This window comes from Nothoprocta perdicaria, unplaced genomic scaffold (assembly GCF_003342845.1).
Source record: "Nothoprocta perdicaria isolate Ctin4 unplaced genomic scaffold, notPer1 scaffold_46, whole genome shotgun sequence".
Classification (NCBI taxonomy): domain Eukaryota; kingdom Metazoa; phylum Chordata; class Aves; order Tinamiformes; family Tinamidae; genus Nothoprocta; species Nothoprocta perdicaria.
Genome location: NW_020455710.1, coordinates 2715109 through 2733619, shown reverse-complemented (window position 1 = coordinate 2733619; position 18511 = coordinate 2715109). Strand labels below are relative to the sequence as shown.

Genomic DNA, 18511 nt, shown 5'->3' with positions numbered 1-18511 from the left:
GAACTCCATGTAGTGCTCTCATTTACATATTGTGATCTAAGTGCACCATGACAGATAAGCTGTAATTACAGATTGCTTTTATAATATCAAATGATGCAGTCAGATTCAGAAATAGAGTAAATAATGAAGCATAGTAATTCCAACCACGCTGCGGCTTAGTGATCAGTGCAGTAACATCACTTCACTTCCCATGCCAAGTGCAGCCCTCCCGAGATGAACACTGTTGCACTGAACTCTGTGGACTTCCATCGGGGTCAGCTAGAGCGGGTAAATATTGTAACCTTCAAAACAATTAATGTTACCGATGAACACGAACAATAACATTCTTATGCCACCACTTCATGAAGGGTTGGCCTGTTGTGCTGCTTTGCCGAAATCTGACCTCGACAGGAGCCGCAGGTACCTCCTGCGGGCCGGGTCTCTGCCTCCCAAGGGGGTGTCTGTGCCGGACCCCCCAGCACCCGCTCTCCTCCCCTCCACCTGCAGCCACAGCTCAGCCGCTCCGAGGCAGCTGCTGGATTTTGCAAATTCTGCAGTGATTTATTGAAGTGAATGGATAGTGGTGTAATATGAGAAACCGTAGCTTGTGGCTGTTCAGTACGAGGCACGGGAACCTCCGCTGGGAGCTGCTGTTGTCGTTATGAGGGAAGCAGGCGCTTTGCTCGAGACACGAGTGCTCTTCGCACCTGCCTCTGCCAACACGGTCTGAACTTGGTAGTTTCCAGCTCTCGGTTTGGTGTTTGATGCCTCTCTGCTTCCTGGTGGCTTGCCTGTTTCATCACTTCTTGGAAAACAGTGTTATAATTTTCTGACAGAGAGAAAAAATGCCGCAACACTTCCACTAAGAACGTTCTTGCTTTTGATTTGTGCCTAATATATATTATAAATCAAATTATAAAAAACTCACTTTTTAATCTTGCTCAACTTTTTATCATGTGTAAGCTGTAGGCTCTTCTCGCTAAGCTTTTTGCTGTATGAAAAGCCATCCTCTCAGTGCTCAGAAACGCTCTTTTAGCCCACTCCGCCGTGATGAAAGGCCAACATAACTCACAGCTTTTTTGAGGGCTAATGAATATAGAAAACGCTCAGCCAGAAATCCCCCTGCCGCCTCGGCCCTACCTGCCTGCTTGTCGCAGGCAGGAGCGAGTGTCGGGCAGGCACCTCCTGCCGCAGCAGCCAAATGGTGGCGGGGCCTTCACCTCAGCGGCGTGGCCACTGCCGCCGGGGCAGCGAGGCCACCACCTGAGCGGTGTAGCCGCCACGGGAGCGGTGTAGCCGCCACGGGAGCGGTGTAGCCGCCACCTCAGCGGTGTAGCCGCCACCTCAGCGGCGCGGCCTCCTCCCCAGCAGCGCGGCCGCCTCGGCCGCTGGGCGCTGAGGGTGGCGGCGCGGCCGCCAGGGGGCGCCGCAGTGCGGACAGCCCCGCGGGCGGCGCGGCCCGGAAGTGCCGCGCGCGTGGGGCCGCCGCCGCCGCCATGGCGGAGCGCATCGAGCAGCGCCTGGAGGACCGTGTGCCCGAGCTGGAGCAGCTGGAGCGCGTGGGGCTCTTCACGCGCAAGGAGATCAGGTGCGGCCGGGGCCGGGTTCGGGGCCAGGTTTGGGTTCGGGGCCGGGATGCGCCGGGCCCGGCTCCGCTGAGCTCTGCGCTCGTGTTCCCCACAGGGCCGTGCTGAGGAAGGCCTCGGCGCTCGAGTACAAAATCCAGCGCCGAGCGCTGCGCAAGGAGGATTTCATCACGTACATCCAGGTACGCGCTCCCCTCGAGGTGACCTGTGCGGTTGGCCGCGCAAAATCACGCGGGACCTTCTGTCTGGAGCTTCCCTCCCGCCTCGTCCCTCCCCAGGGATGCCAGGACACCCGTCCCCATCACACAGTGCTGCTCTTTGCTTCTTCATTCAGGTTTATTTCTTTTTCCCCTCTAGTATGAAGTTAATCTACTGGAACTAATAAAGAAGAGAAGAGCAGTAAGTTATCCAAACTACCTAGATTGCAAAATTCCACACATCCAACTTTCTAGTGCAATGTAATTAATATTTATATATTTTTTTCCTCCTAGCGTATTGGCTATTCATTTAAGAAGGAGGAAATTGAGAACTCCATTGTGCGTAGAGTCCACAGCCTCTTCAAACGTGCCACAGGGAAGTGGAAAGTGAGTCTGTTTCTTTTATTTCGAGCTGTTGTGATTTAAAAAGATATCATTGCCAAAAATATTTGCAGTGATATAGGACAACGTGATTGAAAAGCTATGTAGAAGTAAGAACATATAGTTAGTAGCCTAAAAGTAGATCATTCATATCAGATAATTTTTTTTTTTTTTGTACAGAGACAATATTTTGATTTTTTTTTTTCTGGTTCTTCTTATTTGTCTTGAGCCTTATATTTGACTTTGGTGTGCAAGCTTCCTAAAACTAGAAATTTAGAGTAGAAAGAACTTTAAGCTGCCTTGAGAAAAGGTTGTCTTGAGACATCCAACAGCGGTACCTGAACGGGTTCCTAAGGAATCATCCCAGTTTGTTCTGTATTGAATTCTGTATAACAGAAATTTGCTTGCAGGAACTGTGGGAATGCATCTTGAGATGGAGGGCTAGATTTCTTTAGATGTTTTGCAGGAATTGAAAGATCTGAAAGAAAGAGAATACGAGATTCAAAATTACTTTTTTTTTTTTTTTTTTTTTTTTTTTTTTTTTTGGTGGTCATAACAAGTCTATCTTTTGTTTGTCAGTGTGCAAAACTGATTCTGTGCTTGCCTTATTATAAGGGTTAATTCTGTTCCCCTTTGCATTTCTCACAGGAAGATGTCCAGCTGTGGTTGTCGCATGTTGCATTTTGCAAGCAATGGGTGAGTCTTCAGAATATGAACCCTCCTTTGACATGATCCTCAAATGGGGATAAGTTCAGTGCCTGAAGCTAGTGTTGCAAGACAAAAGTACACGTTGAAGTATATTGGAATTCAATATTGGAAGAGTTTTGATATTGTTATTATCAGAGTTGTCTGAGACTTCCAGTCATATAAAGAAGTGCAGAAATTCAACTTGGAACAAGTAAGTGTAAATTTGATACTGGCAGGTCACAAAGATGAGGTTGATTGGATGGAATCTGGAGTATCATATGATTTGCAAGGTTCATGCTGTTGGTTATCACTTCTCTGGAACCTGTCTGTGACTTGTAATTTTGTTCCAAATATTACAGATATTTGAAGAGATATAATGCTGGCAATTTTGTACTTGGTACATTTTTTTGTGCCAGCCTTTGTATTGTTACTGTCCTTCAGACGAATGTGCTGCCGAAATGTAAGACATAAGAGTCTTTACCTCGGAGTGGTCAGTGAGGTTATGAGTTTATGACTCATTAAAGATTTCTGTTAAGCCTTCCAGAAGAGATTTAAGGTAACTATCCCAATCAATCTGAAACATCTGAAATAGAAATATCTGATTGCTCTTCAATATGAAACAAATATGAGAAGCTTTCTACTGAACATAAAGGAGAAGTCTTTTTTTTCCGCTCCCCCCATTGCAACTGTATTGGAGCTTGTAACCTTCCATAATGAAACTTTGGTGGTTCAGTTCAGTACTGGAATAAATAAAACCAAACTTTTTTTTTCTTTTACAGAATTCAAAACATCAGCTTAGTAAGGTGTTTTCTTGCATGTTAGCTCTTCACCCCAATAAGCCAGGTAAGTAAAACCATGGTGAGTCCTGAAGGAAAGACTGAGTCTTGAATAATGTTTGAATAATGCTTAAATAATGTTATTTTTTGATTCAAGTTGTGTGGGTGGAGATATCTGGTTTCCTATTATGGTTTAATTTGCTGCTCCTTCAGAAAGAAGGGGTCTGACAGGATTGTGCTGAACAAGCACAAGGGGCAATGAAATGGGAATCCCCACAGTTTGAGTGATATTTTTTCCAAGTAGGCTGTGGACTGGCTAATTATTTCAGAGGTGGAAGGTCTTGAATACTCACCGCTTCTTCAGCTGTGACCTTCCTCGTAGGTGGTTGTCAGTGCCATCACTGAGCTGATGGATGTGTTGGGTGCACTAAACAAGATCAACTTGTGTGCATCCCAGGCGGTACCAGTTCCAGAACAGGTTCTCATGACCCGTCATTGCTTTACATTAAAATGAGCTCATTATGTTTTCTGTTGCAGCCCTGTGGATTATGGCAGCAAAGTGGGAAATGGAGGCACGTCTCTCGTCGGAAAGTGCCAGGCACTTGTTTCTTCGTGCTTTGCGCTTCCATCCAGACTGTTCGAAACTTTACCAAGAAGTGAGTTTCTGGCTTTCTTCCATGTCCAGTTATTTTCAGTCAGATGATCACTCCAACAAGTCTCAGATCAATCTGGCAAAAGCTGTTTTTTTCATCAAACAAAATGAGATTTTTTTTTCCTTGATTTTTTTGTGCTTTGTATTGGTAGCTCTTAAAAACTGTTTAGTGAATCCTGTATGTTTAAAAATTGAAGGTTTCTTTCATGTTGTCTATCAATTAATGTGTCATAAATTTCCCAACTACTATGGACTCTGCAGTTTTTCTGGATTGGACTAAGTGTCTTTAGCCTTTGCTTGGGAACATGATTTTTCTTAAGAGCAAATTAAGGTTTAAAGAATGGATGAAATACGGACGTAGAGGAGACAGGTGTATGCATACTTCATTAAAAAACAAGACTTTCAGACATACATGGGATACTAGTTTTTTAGCACATGCTGGTGGACTTCGGTGTTTTATGCTTTATTCCCCTATGTTTTCATGTTGTTCTGTCTTTTGCAGTATTTCAGAATGGAGCTGATGCATGCTGAAAAACAGAGGAAAGAAAAGAAAGAATTGGAACAAGCAAAGATGGATTTGGTAGGTCACTTAAACTTCCCCAGAGCTACTCTCTGCTTGCATATCACCTGTCTGAATGCATAGCTTCAAGAGATTTGTATTGATGGTTTATATGAGAGCTACTTAGATGGGGGATTAGTTAAACTGTTTTTTCATTCTCCTCGACTTGTGCCAACTAGATAATGTTTTTCTTCATCAGAATCTATCCTTAATGTCTTTTTCTTCTGGTATTTTTTCCTTGCTTGCAAAAATGAGAAAAGAAGATAATTCTAAAAATACTGTGCTTTGTATCACAGAGAGAATTCAATTATTCCGAAGAGATTCTTAATGGGGAAATGGCTCGCATCATTTACAGGGATGCTGCTCAGAAAATCAAAGGTAGTGTAACATTTCTTGCCCTTGTTTAGTAGGAAAACAATTGCCTTTAAATCAGGTCTCCAGTATCTAATATGGATAGTCCTAATCCAATGTGAACAAAGAGTGCATTGGGGTGTAATATTTTAATTCTAGTTGATAACTTTTTGTTTCTCTTGACATCTAGGTGTTGAATTTCTTCTGGCTCTGCTGTCTATTGCAAAGCTCTTTGATTTTACACAAGATTTGCAAAAAGAAATTCTTGAAAGGTGAGGCGTTTTTTAATAAAAACGTTCCACTGCCCTGGTTTATAGTAATTGACAGATTAATCACTAAGGCTGGTTCCTCCAGGCAAATTGAAAATTAATTTATATCAGTCCAAAATTTTGTGGTTTTTTTCCCTGGAAAAGTGTTTCTTCTGTAGCATTTGATTATTTAGAATTTAAGTGCAAAAGCTCAATGGCAGTTGAGTGGTGTTGCAGATGTGGTGTATTAGTTTGCAGACCAGCTACGCTGATGACCCTCTTACATGGGACTACATGGCTCGCCGTGAGCTGGAGTTGGGATCCTCACAGTCCACAGAACATACTACAAAACAGATGAAAGTAGCAGAAATGACCCAGAGAGAGGAACGGTGCTGTGCAGTGTTTGAGGAGGCCGTGGCAGCAGTCCCCACAGGTGAGATGTTCTACTTGCATTTTAACATCTCTTTTTCTCCTGGTGTTTTTGCATACAGCATACTGTTAACATTTTGAAGCAGATGTTGACAGGCTTATTGTTGTGATTCTGTAATGTTTGATATTATGTGTTTGGTCCTGCAGAGGACATGTGGAAGTGCTTTATCACTTTTTGCCTGGAGAGATACAACAGGAAAACCAACAGTGAAGAATTAAAGCAAAAGGTAAATAAATACTCATAGTAACAAAGTACTCCTATTTTTACTGACTTCTGTAATCAAGTATATTTTGAAGTGCTTCGTCTGAAATGTTGACCCGTGATTGTCCTCCACCTCGGACGGATATCCTTAAGCGGCCAAACTTGTTCATGTTCACTGATAGTGCTGCAGACTTGGACTTGTTCAAAAGGAGGGAAGAGTTAAAACATCTCTTGTAAATAAGAGCAAAGTTTGATACTGGCATGTGGGCACCTTTCTTACACCTCTGTTCTTGGATGTGACTGAAAGGAATAATTAATCATGAATCCTTTGCAATTTTGTCCCCTTTAATACAATCAGAGAACATGGTTGTGTGGGGTGGTTTTTTTTTTTTTTTTTTTTTTTTTTTNTTTTTTTTTTTTTTTTTTTTTTTTTTGTGTGTTGCTTGTTTGTTTTGCCATTTAACGGAGAAATGTAACTCAAATATTGAAATTCGCTTTTGTCTTCAAATGTATGCAGGTACCTGAAGCATTAGATTTGCAGCTTTTGTTTAATTTCAAGGAGCTTGGACAGAAAAATTCACTAGATATTTTCAATGCTGGGGATCTGGTGTTGGCAGCGATAATATTTGTTTTCTTTCCTTTTTGTTCACTTTTGGCTCTAGAGGCTGGAGAGGACATTGAGTGCGTTCAACAAAGCCCACGAGTCCAGTTTGCTGCCAGAAGGCCAATATAAGCAGTGGGTAAGAGTTTACACAGAAAAATAGCCTGGGAGACTGCCTTGCATTGCTTGCATGTCTAACTTTACCATTCTGAGTAGATAGTAAGCTGGACAGTATAGTACTTGAGCCTTTATTTTGCGCCAAAACGCTACAGAACTCTTGTGACTACTTTTATCTGCTGGTTTTTAGCTTGAGCTGCTGCTGGAGTCCGGCCTCTGTGAAAAGGCTGTGGAGGTGGCAGAAGCTGCAACTCAGCGTTTCAGACTGTCCGTGGAAATCTGGCAGCTGAGGCTGCAGGTGCTGATCCAAACGAAGAGCGATGATGTGACCCACTGTTTTGAGGAAGCCCTTAAACACATGAAATCTAAGGTCTGTGCTGTTTTATAGATTGCATGCTGTTGTCCTGGACAAGAAACCCCTGATATTTATTTGAAGGGTTTTTCTTTTTGCAAAGCACTCAGTCCCACATAATTTTTAAGGTCAGAAATAATAACTTGACATTTCACATGCACATTGTGTTCAGGAACATCAGGGAACTGCAAATGAACTTCAGATTCAGAGTTTGAAAGCCTGAATGACAGATGATATTTTGCATACTCCTGTAGCCGTCAGCTGGCATTTTTCAATTCTGACTAGAAAAACATATTTCCTTTCCTGCACTGTGTTGATATATTGTTTCCATGTGTGGTATTTCAAGCCTTGGATTAGTTATGTGCTCTCTGGCTGTTCTATTTGGAACCCTGGGTATAAGGGAGTGCAGAGGGGAAACCATCAGGTGATTGTTTCTTTCCTCCCCTTTGTTCTCAGGAGCTACTTTTGGGCTATGGTGTTCAGTGATGCAAAAGAACATGCAGGGCAGCACTCAGCAATTGTGCAGCTAAGTAACACTTCTGTGAATGAGGAGGGAGACTAAAATTGATTTCAGTGTGTAGTGCAAAGACAGCTCTGTAATAGCCCCATCTAAGGGGCCCTTTAACAGCAGCTGTAAAGTGGAACCTGGTAAATGCATTGGTATTTGTTTCCGTAGATCTGTCTGACTGTCACCTGCATTTTGATGATATGATCTCCCTGCCTGCTTCCCTTGTAGGGCACCTTGCTATTATGGACCCTCTGGGTGGAATGGAGTGAAGGCTCAAATAGCAAGGAAGACACGGAAGCCCTGTACCAGGTGGGTGACCAATATAAAATTACTTTTTTCTCACAGCATGGAAGTAAAAAGGAACAGTATGTGCAGAGTGCATTTCCCTTAAAAAAGGTCCTAAAGGTACTAAAATACATAAAAAGCATTTTCCAAACGCTATGAAAATGCAGGACAAAACACCACTATTTTTTTCTGACCCATTTTTTTCCAATTTGTAGCATGTAACAGTTATTTCTAATAGAAGCTTAAATTCAAATGTTTGTAGAGCATTGTGAAGTCCCCTATATGAAGGGTGTCTGGGAATGCCAAACTCCAGCTGTCTGAAATATTGGAAGGGAAATGTATGTAAGGTTATACTACGATCTGCAAAATACTGGATATGTTACTAATGCTGCTTTTCAGACATCTTCCAGGATGTTTTTGTCTGATATCTTGCCTCACTTATGAGACTCACTTAATGTCGAATCTCTAAATCGAGAGAAGGTAGTGCTTCATTTCTCCCATGTTGCTTTTAATTGTAACTTACTTTTTTTTTTATTCAGAGATCATTGTCTGCCACAGCTCCTCCTGAGTCTGTGACTATGAAAGAAAAGTATCTTGACTGGGCCTACAGGAGTGGTGGTTATAAGAAAGTAAAAAGAGTCTTTACCAGGTGAGAAATAAAAAAAAAAAAAAAAAGATTTTTCTAGGGCATATGTTTGTAAGGTTTAAAGTCTGAAGTTATTTGTTTTCACTCTAGCCTGCATGAAAATCGTCCATTTTCACTTGACTTCTTCAGGAAGATGATCCAAATAGAAAAGGAACAAGTAAGTTGTTAAATATCTGATTAGAGCCTTCTTGTAGTAAACTACACTTTCTAACTCTGGATTTGAATAGAAAATGATGGTCTTATGAATAGTGTAACTGGTTTGTAATCAGTTCATATTTGTATTCTAAAGTTGTATTACAAAACCAAGTTCCATGGTAACTAGTCTTTGAACTTCTTGGTAAAGTGTGTGTGTGTGTGTAATTAGCATGACAGGTTTTTCTTTGTGTAAGAGTCTAGTTAAATCACAATATCCACTTCTGTACAATGTAAATGGCCCTTTAATACCTTTAATTCCTTTGCTAGGAATTCTGCAAAATGCTTAATTTGAGAGAGTACTATGAACGTGCCTTGAGAGAGTTTGGTTCCACAAATTCTGGTAAGGGTGTTGTTTGTTTTGTGTGTGGGATTTTTTTTGTTGTTGTTGTTAGTGGTGGTGGTGGGTATTTTTTCTTCTTCTTATTTCCATGCTGTTCCTTTTATTTCCATGCATTTGAAAAATAGTGTTTTTTTTTTTTCCCCTAGCCCTGTGATTGCTGTCACGTAGAGTGCAGTTTATTTCTTCTATTCTATTAAGTGCATGACGTTCTGCAGTGACCCTGAACTTTCAGGCCAGAATCTTTGGTCACAATAGGATGGTTTTAAGCAGAACAGCTAGCAAATAAGGTTTTGACATGGTCTGGCATAAGAGATGCACATAACCTTTAATCTGGATTTGTGAACAATATGGAACTGGGTTTTCATAATTAAGATTTCTGATATAGGAAGCTACAACCGATGAGAGATGTTATTTCTTAACATCACAGTCGCACTGATTTGGGAACAGCTTTTGGACCTCAAGGGAGGGGATCCTCAAGTAAACATTTTTTGAGGAGAATTTCTAAGTTAATATTGTATGATTATTATGCAATACCCATTCAAAATCTAGCTGAAACTTCTGTTTTCTTTTAAAGATCTCTGGCTGGATTATATTAAAGAGGAGCTAAACCATCCCCAAGGCAAACCAGAAAACTGTGGCAGCATTCACTGGCGAGCTATGAAGATGTTACAGGGAGACCTGGTGGAAAACTTTGTTTCCAAATATACCTTATTGCAAACTGGACACTTATGAAAAACTGTAATCAATTAATTACAACATGATAGTGATGTCTTTTTCTAATATCTTTGCATAAGAGTAAATATGTTCCTGGATCATAATAAAATATGCTTTTTTTCCCCCACACATGTAAAAATGTAATCTGCCCTATTGCAGTTGTTAGTGGTGATGCCTCTGTCAAGAGCTGGTTCAACTGCACAGTCAAAAGAGAAAGCAAAGGCAGCTCTGAGAATTATGAGTGTTAACTCTTCATCGTCACAGTGCATCAGCTCTACACTTCCCAGACCCACAGAAGCCAAACCTCTTTATCTGTCCTCAAAGTTCAGTAATGGAAAATGGAGCAATGGAAAAAGAATCTGTAAAATGATAAGATTATTTATTTCTTGTTTCTTACCCTTGAAGTCCCTTTAGTAGCCAAAACTACTGTAATTTGTGGTTGTATCTTAAAGACTATTTCTGATATCTATCGTGAAATGTAGAGCTCAGCTCTATCACAAATGTTCCTAATGTCATCTAAACTCACCTCAAACTTTGAAAAATGGTAATGGTTTTTCAGAGACAGTCTTTGTGTTTGCAACCACTTATTACATTTCCCTATGTCAAACTGGTTAAAATAACATAACTGCTATCGTCAGACCATTAGATCACTCTATTTTTTTCTAACAATAGTCAATAGAAGATGCCTAGGGGAAATATAGAAACTTACAACAATGCTTCCTTTATGTAATTTCTCAGTGTCTGAATGCTATGACTTTCTTTTCAAGGAGATAGTCTGATTGCCACTGTTTGACATAAGGACCTTAATTCAGAAAGGCAGCCTTTCCTTTTGAATAGTAGGTACATGTTTTTCAGCCATTAATCTCAAGATTTAAAATGATTTGCTCCTGAAAGATATGTTAGTACAGAAAAATGTTCTATTTAGATTTCTCACACAAGTAGAACCTGCAACTCCTCAAACAATGAATTTCAGTAACTTTTCAGTAACTTTTGGTGAACTATAAACAAGGTTTGGAGCAACAGCCTGCTCAGATCGCTATTTTCTGTGGCAGCTGAAGTATGTGCTGTGTCTTTCCCAAGCTTTTATTTAGGCCATCTTCCCTCTCCCCAGTGGTTTTCAGCTGTCTCATGTCTGACATTATGCATTTCCGCCCGGTATTTGCTCCTCTTAAGCATTTTTAGTCTGTGCTTTATAATTTTATTCCCTTCCCTGACTCTTGTTTTGCTGCTTCAATTAAACAACAACAAAAAGTTTCGATTTTATTGCAAAGCTTTGAAAGAAAATCCCCTAAAACACATCACCATTTCAGAAAGCAAGGCTAGCATAACAAGCCTCCAGTGAGGACTGAAACTTGTGATCTGCTACTGGTAGTGGTAGCTTTGACCCTCAAAATGCATCGGCTCTGGTACTGTACAGAACTTTACACTTAGTACCTTGCTGCTACCTGCAGCCCTTTTGAGCTACATGTGTCTCCTAAAAACATGTTCATTTGCCTGATACCTTCTATTCAGGTAGCAGCCACCAGACCTGTTCTGTAGAGGTGCTTCCCCTCTCTTTTAAGGCTTTTTTTCCCCCTAAGCATGCTTCAATTGCAAAATCTCTGGGAGATTGCTATCTTTTGGCAAGATAAAAATTCAGGTAGCCTGTGGAGATACTAATGGTTTATTTATGATTTGATGAACGTAGAACCTGTTTACTTGTTGCTACTGCTTGTGTAATCTGCAGCTTCTTTCTCCTACTGTTATTTGCTTGCTTCTGTTCTTAAATCAGACAGTCCTTATTTCCTTACATTCATAACATCAATAGCCCTGCGTGCCTAAGAGAAGTTGCACAATAGAATAGAACAAATAGAAAATACAGTCCAACTGTAGAAGATGGCTGTTTCTGATAGCAATTAAGTATTTTTTTATAAGCTGCCATGCCCGTTGAAGTGCCCTTGGGTTGTGTTTAGCGGGTTTCCTGGCACATTCAGCCATGCTGGACACCCTTATGCTATTGCTCTTCTGATGGGGCCACCTTTAGGCTATTGATCATGATGGTCATTGGAATGATTTTCCACTATTGCTCAGGACTGAGGGTGCCAAACTGCATGGGATTATACATTAGCCTATGAAAGGCTCAGAAGCACTTAGTAAATTAAATAGCCTGAACATCAAACCTATCAATGAATTAACAAGCCACTCCAATGCCAAGTTTAGAGCTGGCAGCATTGGCCAGAGCTTCCCTCTATTGATGACTGTGTTGATCGTGGGGATGGCTCAGAACGGACTGATGTTTTTGTGAAAAAGACAGCTCTTTTCCAAATAGCTCTTTCACAACTCCTGCCTGCCAGACACCTATGAAGCCTGGCATGTACCAGCCTTGTGATTTTAGCTGTTTCAGGACCAAGTTTTGATTTGCACGTGGTGGGTGCACAGCAGCATCTCTTCTGGCTCTGTGATATGAGTACAGGACATGAAAGACTGGGTTTAGTTGCCCTGAAGGGCATAACCAACATTTGCTTTGACAGCGGGTGTGAGCGCAAGTTCAACCTTGGCTGTCGGGGAGTGTGGCTCAGAGCAGCACTTGACCTTTTTTCCCTTTTGGAGAAGCAAACACAATTTCGGATTCAGCAGATACTTCATTTTAACCCAGTTCAAATGAATCTTCAACAGTTAGTAAAACATTATATGATCCAGAATCCTGGGTTCCCTGAAAACATCAGTAATTAACCTAAGCAGGAAGAAAAAAACTGCTTTCAGTGAGCATGGTGGTTTTCTTCAAGCAGCCCTTCCCCATTGCATCATTTGTCTCTTCCACCCTATGTAGGGAGGTAGTGACAAAGTTCTATAATTCTGTGGTAAATTTAATACTTTTCTGTGGTAAATTCAATAATTCTTTGGTAACTTTAACACTTTTCTGTAGCAAAACTAATAATTTGGTGGCAAATTTAATATTTTCCCCTGGTAAAATGAATAATTCTGGTAAAGTTAATACTTTTCACTCTTCTGTAGCAAAATTAATATTTCGGTGGCAAATCTAGTATTTTCCTCCGGTAAAGTTAGTAATTCTGTGTTAAACTCGATGCGTCTCTGCCCTTCCCGCCCGCGGCAGCGCTGGCTCCGGCGGGAGCCGTTAAGGGGCGGCTCGTGGCGGGGGGCGCCGCTTCCCGCGCAAGGCGGCGGTTGCGCGTCCGCGGGGCGGGGCCGGAGGCGGCGGCACCAGCACCGGCAGCGGTACCGGAGGCGGGTCGGACCGGGCCGGCTGTGGCTCTTGGGCGCGGTGCGGAAGGCGGCTGCTGGTGCTCTGAGGGCCCCGCGCAGCAGCTGCCCTTGTGGCCAGTGGACGTGGCGGGTAATGGCGTTTGCCTTCCTCCCCCCAGGGCACCCTCACCCCGGCCACGCTGCCACTCGCACCTCCCTCTCGCCTCGACCTGCCCGAGGACTCGGGACCTGGTTCCATGGCCCTCGTGGATCCCTTTGGTTCCCCTATTCATCCCCCTGTTTCCCCTTTCATTCCCCATCTTTGTGCTCACCTTTGCAACCCACTGGCCCAACTCTGCTCAGCTTTACTGCTTCTATTTGCCATCCAAGGCAGCAGCCAGATGACTGCTGTGACCTCTAAGATATATATTTTTCTATTTATTTATTTTGCTGCTGCATGACTAATGGCAGCAGCACAAGCCATGCCGTGGCAGATTCGCTTTCCCAAATAAAAAATCCGCCTGGTCTAAAAGCCCTGACTCATGCAGGGAACAACCTGTCGTCCCTCCCCAGCACTGCAGGCCGGGGCTGAGTGTGCACAGGGTTGGGCAGGAGGTGCCACTGGCTTCTTCCCACCTTGTCCTGTAGGGATGGCTGCTGTCGTGGGGTGCGTGCCCCTCGAGGAGGAGCAGGGCCCCAGCGACGGGGGTGCTGCGACATGGGCGCCCGGGCGAGGTAAGCCTGAAATAGCTGCTGAATAGCACAAAGTGGTGTTTGTGTTCAAGGAAAGCTGCTTAAAACTCTTTGGCTATGCAGGAGAGATACCTTGAGTCATGGTGCTATGTTATTCCTGTTTTTTTTTTTTTTTTTTTTTTTTTTTGTGCAATAATACGGCATCCATACTGAACTAAACCCTCTTTCTTTGGGTAGTCTTCAGCTGTGGTTTTCCAAAATAATTCATTTAATAATTCATTTAAAAGAACAACAACAACAAAAAAAACCCCACCAAACAACATGGTTTGGCTGTAGCAAGTGGAACTTCTGGGTCCCACACACAGTTTAAGGAGCTAAGAACCATCAGGAATCTGTGGGAGACCCAGGTCTGGGCTGGTGCAGGGTCATGTCTCATGTTCCCAAGTGTCTAAAGTACCACTGTGGCAATAGGGAGCTATAGGAAAGACTTTGAATGAAGTTGCATGTATTAAAATTAGTTTTGTAGCTTCAGGTTGGTGCCCATTGTTAGACCTGGCAAAGTCATTGCATGGGGAGCATTTTGTTGTTCCTGTTTGCTTCCTAACACTCTCTTTTGGCTACTGTTGTTACTTGTAGAATGTTTCCCGAAGAATATTGCAAATGTTGCTGAGAGTGGGGCTCAAGATGATGAATTCTCAGATATCTCCCACAGCGAAGAAGATGTTAGTGAATTTGCAGTTGAATCTATTAACTCCTGGTCGGATCTGGAGGAGTCGGAGGGCGAAGCATCCAGTGTGTCTCAAGCTGCAGCTTTTCCTGAGCTCCAAACTGCTGCTGACTACGAGGTGGAGGACTGGGACAAAGAATTGGAGGATTCTGAACTTAATCCGTATGGTAAGTGCAAATTTACTTAGGCTTCGTTTGAATTTTGGCTAGCACATGGTTGGAGGCAGGCGCTTTGCAGGTGAATGCATTTAAATAGCATCCTGTTTTCTTTAGGGAAATGTTTTTGTTTGTTTTGAGTTTGCCTCATCAATTTGTGTTGTGTGATTTTATTTTCTTGTAAAGTACAAGTTTTAAAGCGGTGTTGTCTAGTTAAAGTGTAACTTTTTTATTTGAGTAATTTAATTCTTAAGGAGTGGGATGATAGATGAAAGATTGTGTGTATGGAGTTTTATGGAGAATCAAAGACTCTATAGTGAATCTTTATTGTGAAGCAAAAGAGACCATTTTGAGGACTGCAGAAATATAACATCTTTTGTGTAAAAGGTTTTCCTTTCGGGGGGGGAAAAAAATCACTCAGATTATACAACCCTAATATCCCTCTAGAGCATGGAGCTGCTTGGAGTCGTGTGGTACAAGAGCTTGGGCTCTGTCCCAAATACTGTTTGTTGCTGCTGTTGGACTTGTTTGGTTTTAAGTTTGGTTCTGTAAATAGTTGTATGTGTGATTGACTATGTTCTCATCAGTGCCTTGGACAAAGGTGGTAATGGCAGTTTCACAACCCATTTTTGTTACAGTAGTATTAATCATTCTAGTCACAAGATGTTTAATAATCCCTCTTGCTTTGAACTGAGACTCTAAACCTTCCATTTGCCAGGCTGCATGTTGTATGCTTAGCCAACAGTGAGTGATAACCTGCTGAGTTTTTGTGGATGCAGAGTAGTATCACTTCAGATTTTTATCTGACTAGAATATATCTCTTGCAATTAATACAAACAGTTCTCCTTGCGTAGGAGATACACATTCTTTATTACCATGCTGCAGATGGCTGTAGTATTCAAGTTTCACAGGCTGGCAGTAGAAGGATCTGGGAAAGTTTTTGTGGTCTTACTATAAAAACATTTTAATTTTAAAGTGAAAATAACAGTGCTAATTTTTCATGCTGGGTTATCTGAGAAGTGCTTTTTTTGATTATCTTTTTTATCCTTCTTGTCTGCTCAAATTTATACAATGTTTTGAAATTGCTGGTTTGCATTGAAAATATCACAGACTCTCATCTCTTCCTCTATTTAATTAGCTCATCATTACTTACTACTTTTCTCCAGCTACATGTAGTGTGGGAGGGAGGTGTGATTATTGGGTTCAGGTGCTTATGAAGGATCCTGGTTATGAGCATCTAAGTTGTTAGTTGCTGCTGCAGAGAAATCCTTGATCAGTCCTGTGTGGGGTTTTTTGTTTTTTTTTGTTTTTTTGTTTGTTTTTCTCCTAATTTGTAATTACCTTTGAGAATGCTTGTTGTGATTGCTTGGTTTGTTCTGCAGTGCTGTTGGAACAATGACAAGGTGCTACACTGCCCTCTGTTTCATAATCGGGGCTTTTCATTTGCATAATCCCTTCCATGTTAGCTGCATACTAATCTTTTGGTCTCTAAAATGACTTTACCCTATTTTTTACCTATTTAATAAAAAGTTTATAGAAACTCTGTTCAAAACTAGCTTTTACAGGGACTCATTCTTCCGTTGCTGTCTGGTTGACCTAGTCCTTGACGGGTCTGGGGCCTTCAAATTGGTCTTGTGGATATAGAGAGAGCTGGAAACAGAAAATAAGTGTGTGGCTTTGAGCGTTTTATACTGAAGTGAATGAAGGACAACTGTATAAATTGTAAGAGCTGGTGTTGCATGTTCTGAGTCCAGGTATGTGACTGAGCTTTTGGGAAAATTGTTTTAAATAGTTTCTGGTGACAAAACCATTTTTAAAATGAAGCTGTTGCCAAACTCTGCTTTCTGTAATTTCACTGCTGCTTGTAGATCAGATTGAAGTTCTTGACTGCAGGATACTGTGGAACTGCAAAATATACTGCTATGCTACACCACTAGTTTTTTAAATATATTTCATGGTTTAAATCTCTCTTTTTGATCTTCTTTAGATGCCGGCGATCTCCCCTGTGGAAGCTTTCAGGAGAATAATCTTTTGGCCTTGTATTCGTGGCAAGAGGATTCGATGTACAATCCAGGGTGTTACCATGCAGCTTCTATTACTTTTACATCACCTGTTAGGATCATTGAGACTGGCCAGTTTGATGATGCTGAAGAATAAGGTTGCCCCTGGGCAGAACTAAGTTTGGCCTTTGAGTTGGACTGTATTCTTCTGTGATTAGTGTCAAGCGTTTTGGCTTCTTGGCAGAGTTATGTATAAGGTCAAACATGCTGCACCATTGCTGAGATTTTTCTCAGACTTTTCCTGACGTTTGTATGAGATGGTCATGCTTGACCTCCAGAAACCAAAGTGCAGGTGCTGGTTATAAGTTGTTTGGTTCTGGACTGTTCTTTGAGTCTTACAGCTTTATATTGTTGGTAATTAACTGCTTGGGAGGAAGTATTTCTAAACATCAACTTGATTGTGAAGTTTAACCAATTTTATCATAGGCTGGTGTATCAGCCTATGTATTGTGCAACTTTCTTTCCATTGCATTTGATGCTACTGAATTGGTTCAAATAGCTTTAAAAAACTCTTCCTCCTTTCAACTTTTGTATTGCAATTTTATATGCCAGTTTCTCGCTTCATGTCTTACTCTGTTATTTGACAAAAGTAGCCATGACACATACAGAAAAAAAAAAATCATTTTGTATTTTGAATGCCTTTCAGTATGAATGAGTTATAGGTTAGGCGGGCCTGTTGCACCCAATAAGAACGCTGGGTGTTGTGGATGTAATTAGATTTAATGGCTGATCACTTAAGTAATGCTTCATGTTTCATTAATAACTTTTCAAGAAAGAAACCTTTTTAAGATGTCATGGTTTGATATTGGTTGATAGTGAAGCACAATACCCATGTTGGTTTATTCTCTGGCAAGAAGTTAACATTGAGCATTGGAAGATTTTTTTTGCTTGTTTTCTAATCATCTAATTTGAAATACTTTTTTTTTGTGGAAAGCAGAAGTGAATGGCACAGTAATATTTCCTTGTCCAGAGATGGACAAGAGTTTGGAAGAATCTTTTCTGGTACACTACAGTTCCTGATTAAATATTAGTACCTAGCAAACCCTACAAGTAAAAGCTGAAAGTCTAGAGATGTGGTTGCAGCCAAGACAACCTGTTCTTGTATTCCTGTGTGAAGTTCTCTGAGGAATATTTCCATCAAAAGGTTTTTCAGAGTGTTTCCAGCAGGTTTTCATGAGTGGTTCTTAGCCTTGCACAGCAGGAAGGCTCTAGCTCTGCTCTCTGAGGCAGCGCGGGTGGGTTTGGGTCTGTTGGGTGCTGCGGCTTAGGGACAAGTCTCAGCTCTGCGTTTTGGTCAGTACGTGCGTTTGCCTCTCTGAAATAGCAGGAAGAATTGACTATGACAAACTTTACAGGGTGGGATATGTAGCAGCTTAGAAAACAGAAATGAAACTGGTTAAAATTGATGCTCTGAATTTATAAATGCACTGTAAATTTATTGAGTACAGACTGTTTTTGAAGTAATGATGTGTACCACTAGATAATAAAAGTTCTCTTAAAAAGCATGGTTTATTTCCTAAGCTTGTTTATTACTTTTCAAGAATGGCAATGGTCAGTGGTACCCTGCAGAGGGCAGCAAAAAGTTGTCAGCTCTGTAAATGTAATTTCATTTGGCAAAAAAGTCACCAGAAAGTGTGGGATCCGTGGGCTGGATTTGTGGCATTACAATAACTACTTAAATCTGGGTTCTGCACAGCCGTGTTGTTCCCCCGTGAACCTGATTCATGGCCCTGATTAGTTTCTCCTTTTTTATTTCACTCTCAAATTGTACTTACTGGACTGAAAAATATCTCCCATGGAGGAGAAAAGAACATCAGTTGACTTTGAGCTTAATATATATTTTTAGTGTGCTCAGAGGAGACCTCCCATAGGATTTAATAAAGATGAA

General features: G+C 41.4%; 2 protein-coding genes across 2 annotated transcripts; both read left to right on the top strand.

The window, feature by feature from the left end:
- The first annotated feature begins 1475 nt into the window (after positions 1-1475).
- UTP6 (UTP6, small subunit processome component) lies at positions 1476-10892 on the top strand. Its single transcript, XM_026046807.1, has 19 exons — positions 1476-1567; positions 1663-1747; positions 1923-1964; positions 2057-2149; positions 2792-2839; positions 3610-3673; positions 4144-4262; positions 4761-4838; positions 5114-5195; positions 5359-5440; positions 5668-5849; positions 5993-6072; positions 6710-6787; positions 6956-7135; positions 7854-7934; positions 8450-8559; positions 8647-8713; positions 9019-9091; positions 9666-10892. Exons 1-19 carry the CDS (start codon positions 1476-1478, stop codon positions 9821-9823), a joined length of 1794 nt encoding a protein of 597 aa, XP_025902592.1. The 3' UTR covers positions 9824-10892.
- A 2133-nt stretch (positions 10893-13025) lies between these two features.
- On the top strand, positions 13026-17491 carry COPRS (coordinator of PRMT5 and differentiation stimulator). Its single transcript, XM_026046797.1, has 4 exons — positions 13026-13139; positions 13637-13723; positions 14318-14575; positions 16551-17491. Exons 2-4 carry the CDS (start codon positions 13639-13641, stop codon positions 16718-16720), a joined length of 513 nt encoding a protein of 170 aa, XP_025902582.1. The 5' UTR covers positions 13026-13139; positions 13637-13638; the 3' UTR covers positions 16721-17491.
- Positions 17492-18511: the final 1020 nt, after the last annotated feature.

Bases quoted from the DNA above. Each gene is read 5' to 3' on its own strand.
- UTP6 (XM_026046807.1), top strand. From the start codon at position 1,476: ATGGCGGAGCGCATCGAGCAGCGCCTGGAGGACCGTGTGCCCGAGCTG. The intron at 2,840-3,609 runs GTGAGTCTTCAG...TTTCTTTTACAG, and splicing joins TTGCATTTTGCAAGCAATGG to AATTCAAAACATCAGCTTAG. The intron at 5,850-5,992 runs GTGAGATGTTCT...TTGGTCCTGCAG, and splicing joins CGTGGCAGCAGTCCCCACAG to AGGACATGTGGAAGTGCTTT.
- COPRS (XM_026046797.1), top strand. From the start codon at position 13,639: ATGGCTGCTGTCGTGGGGTGCGTGCCCCTCGAGGAGGAGCAGGGCCCC. The intron at 13,724-14,317 runs GTAAGCCTGAAA...TGTTACTTGTAG, and splicing joins GACATGGGCGCCCGGGCGAG to AATGTTTCCCGAAGAATATT. The intron at 14,576-16,550 runs GTAAGTGCAAAT...GATCTTCTTTAG, and splicing joins TTCTGAACTTAATCCGTATG to ATGCCGGCGATCTCCCCTGT.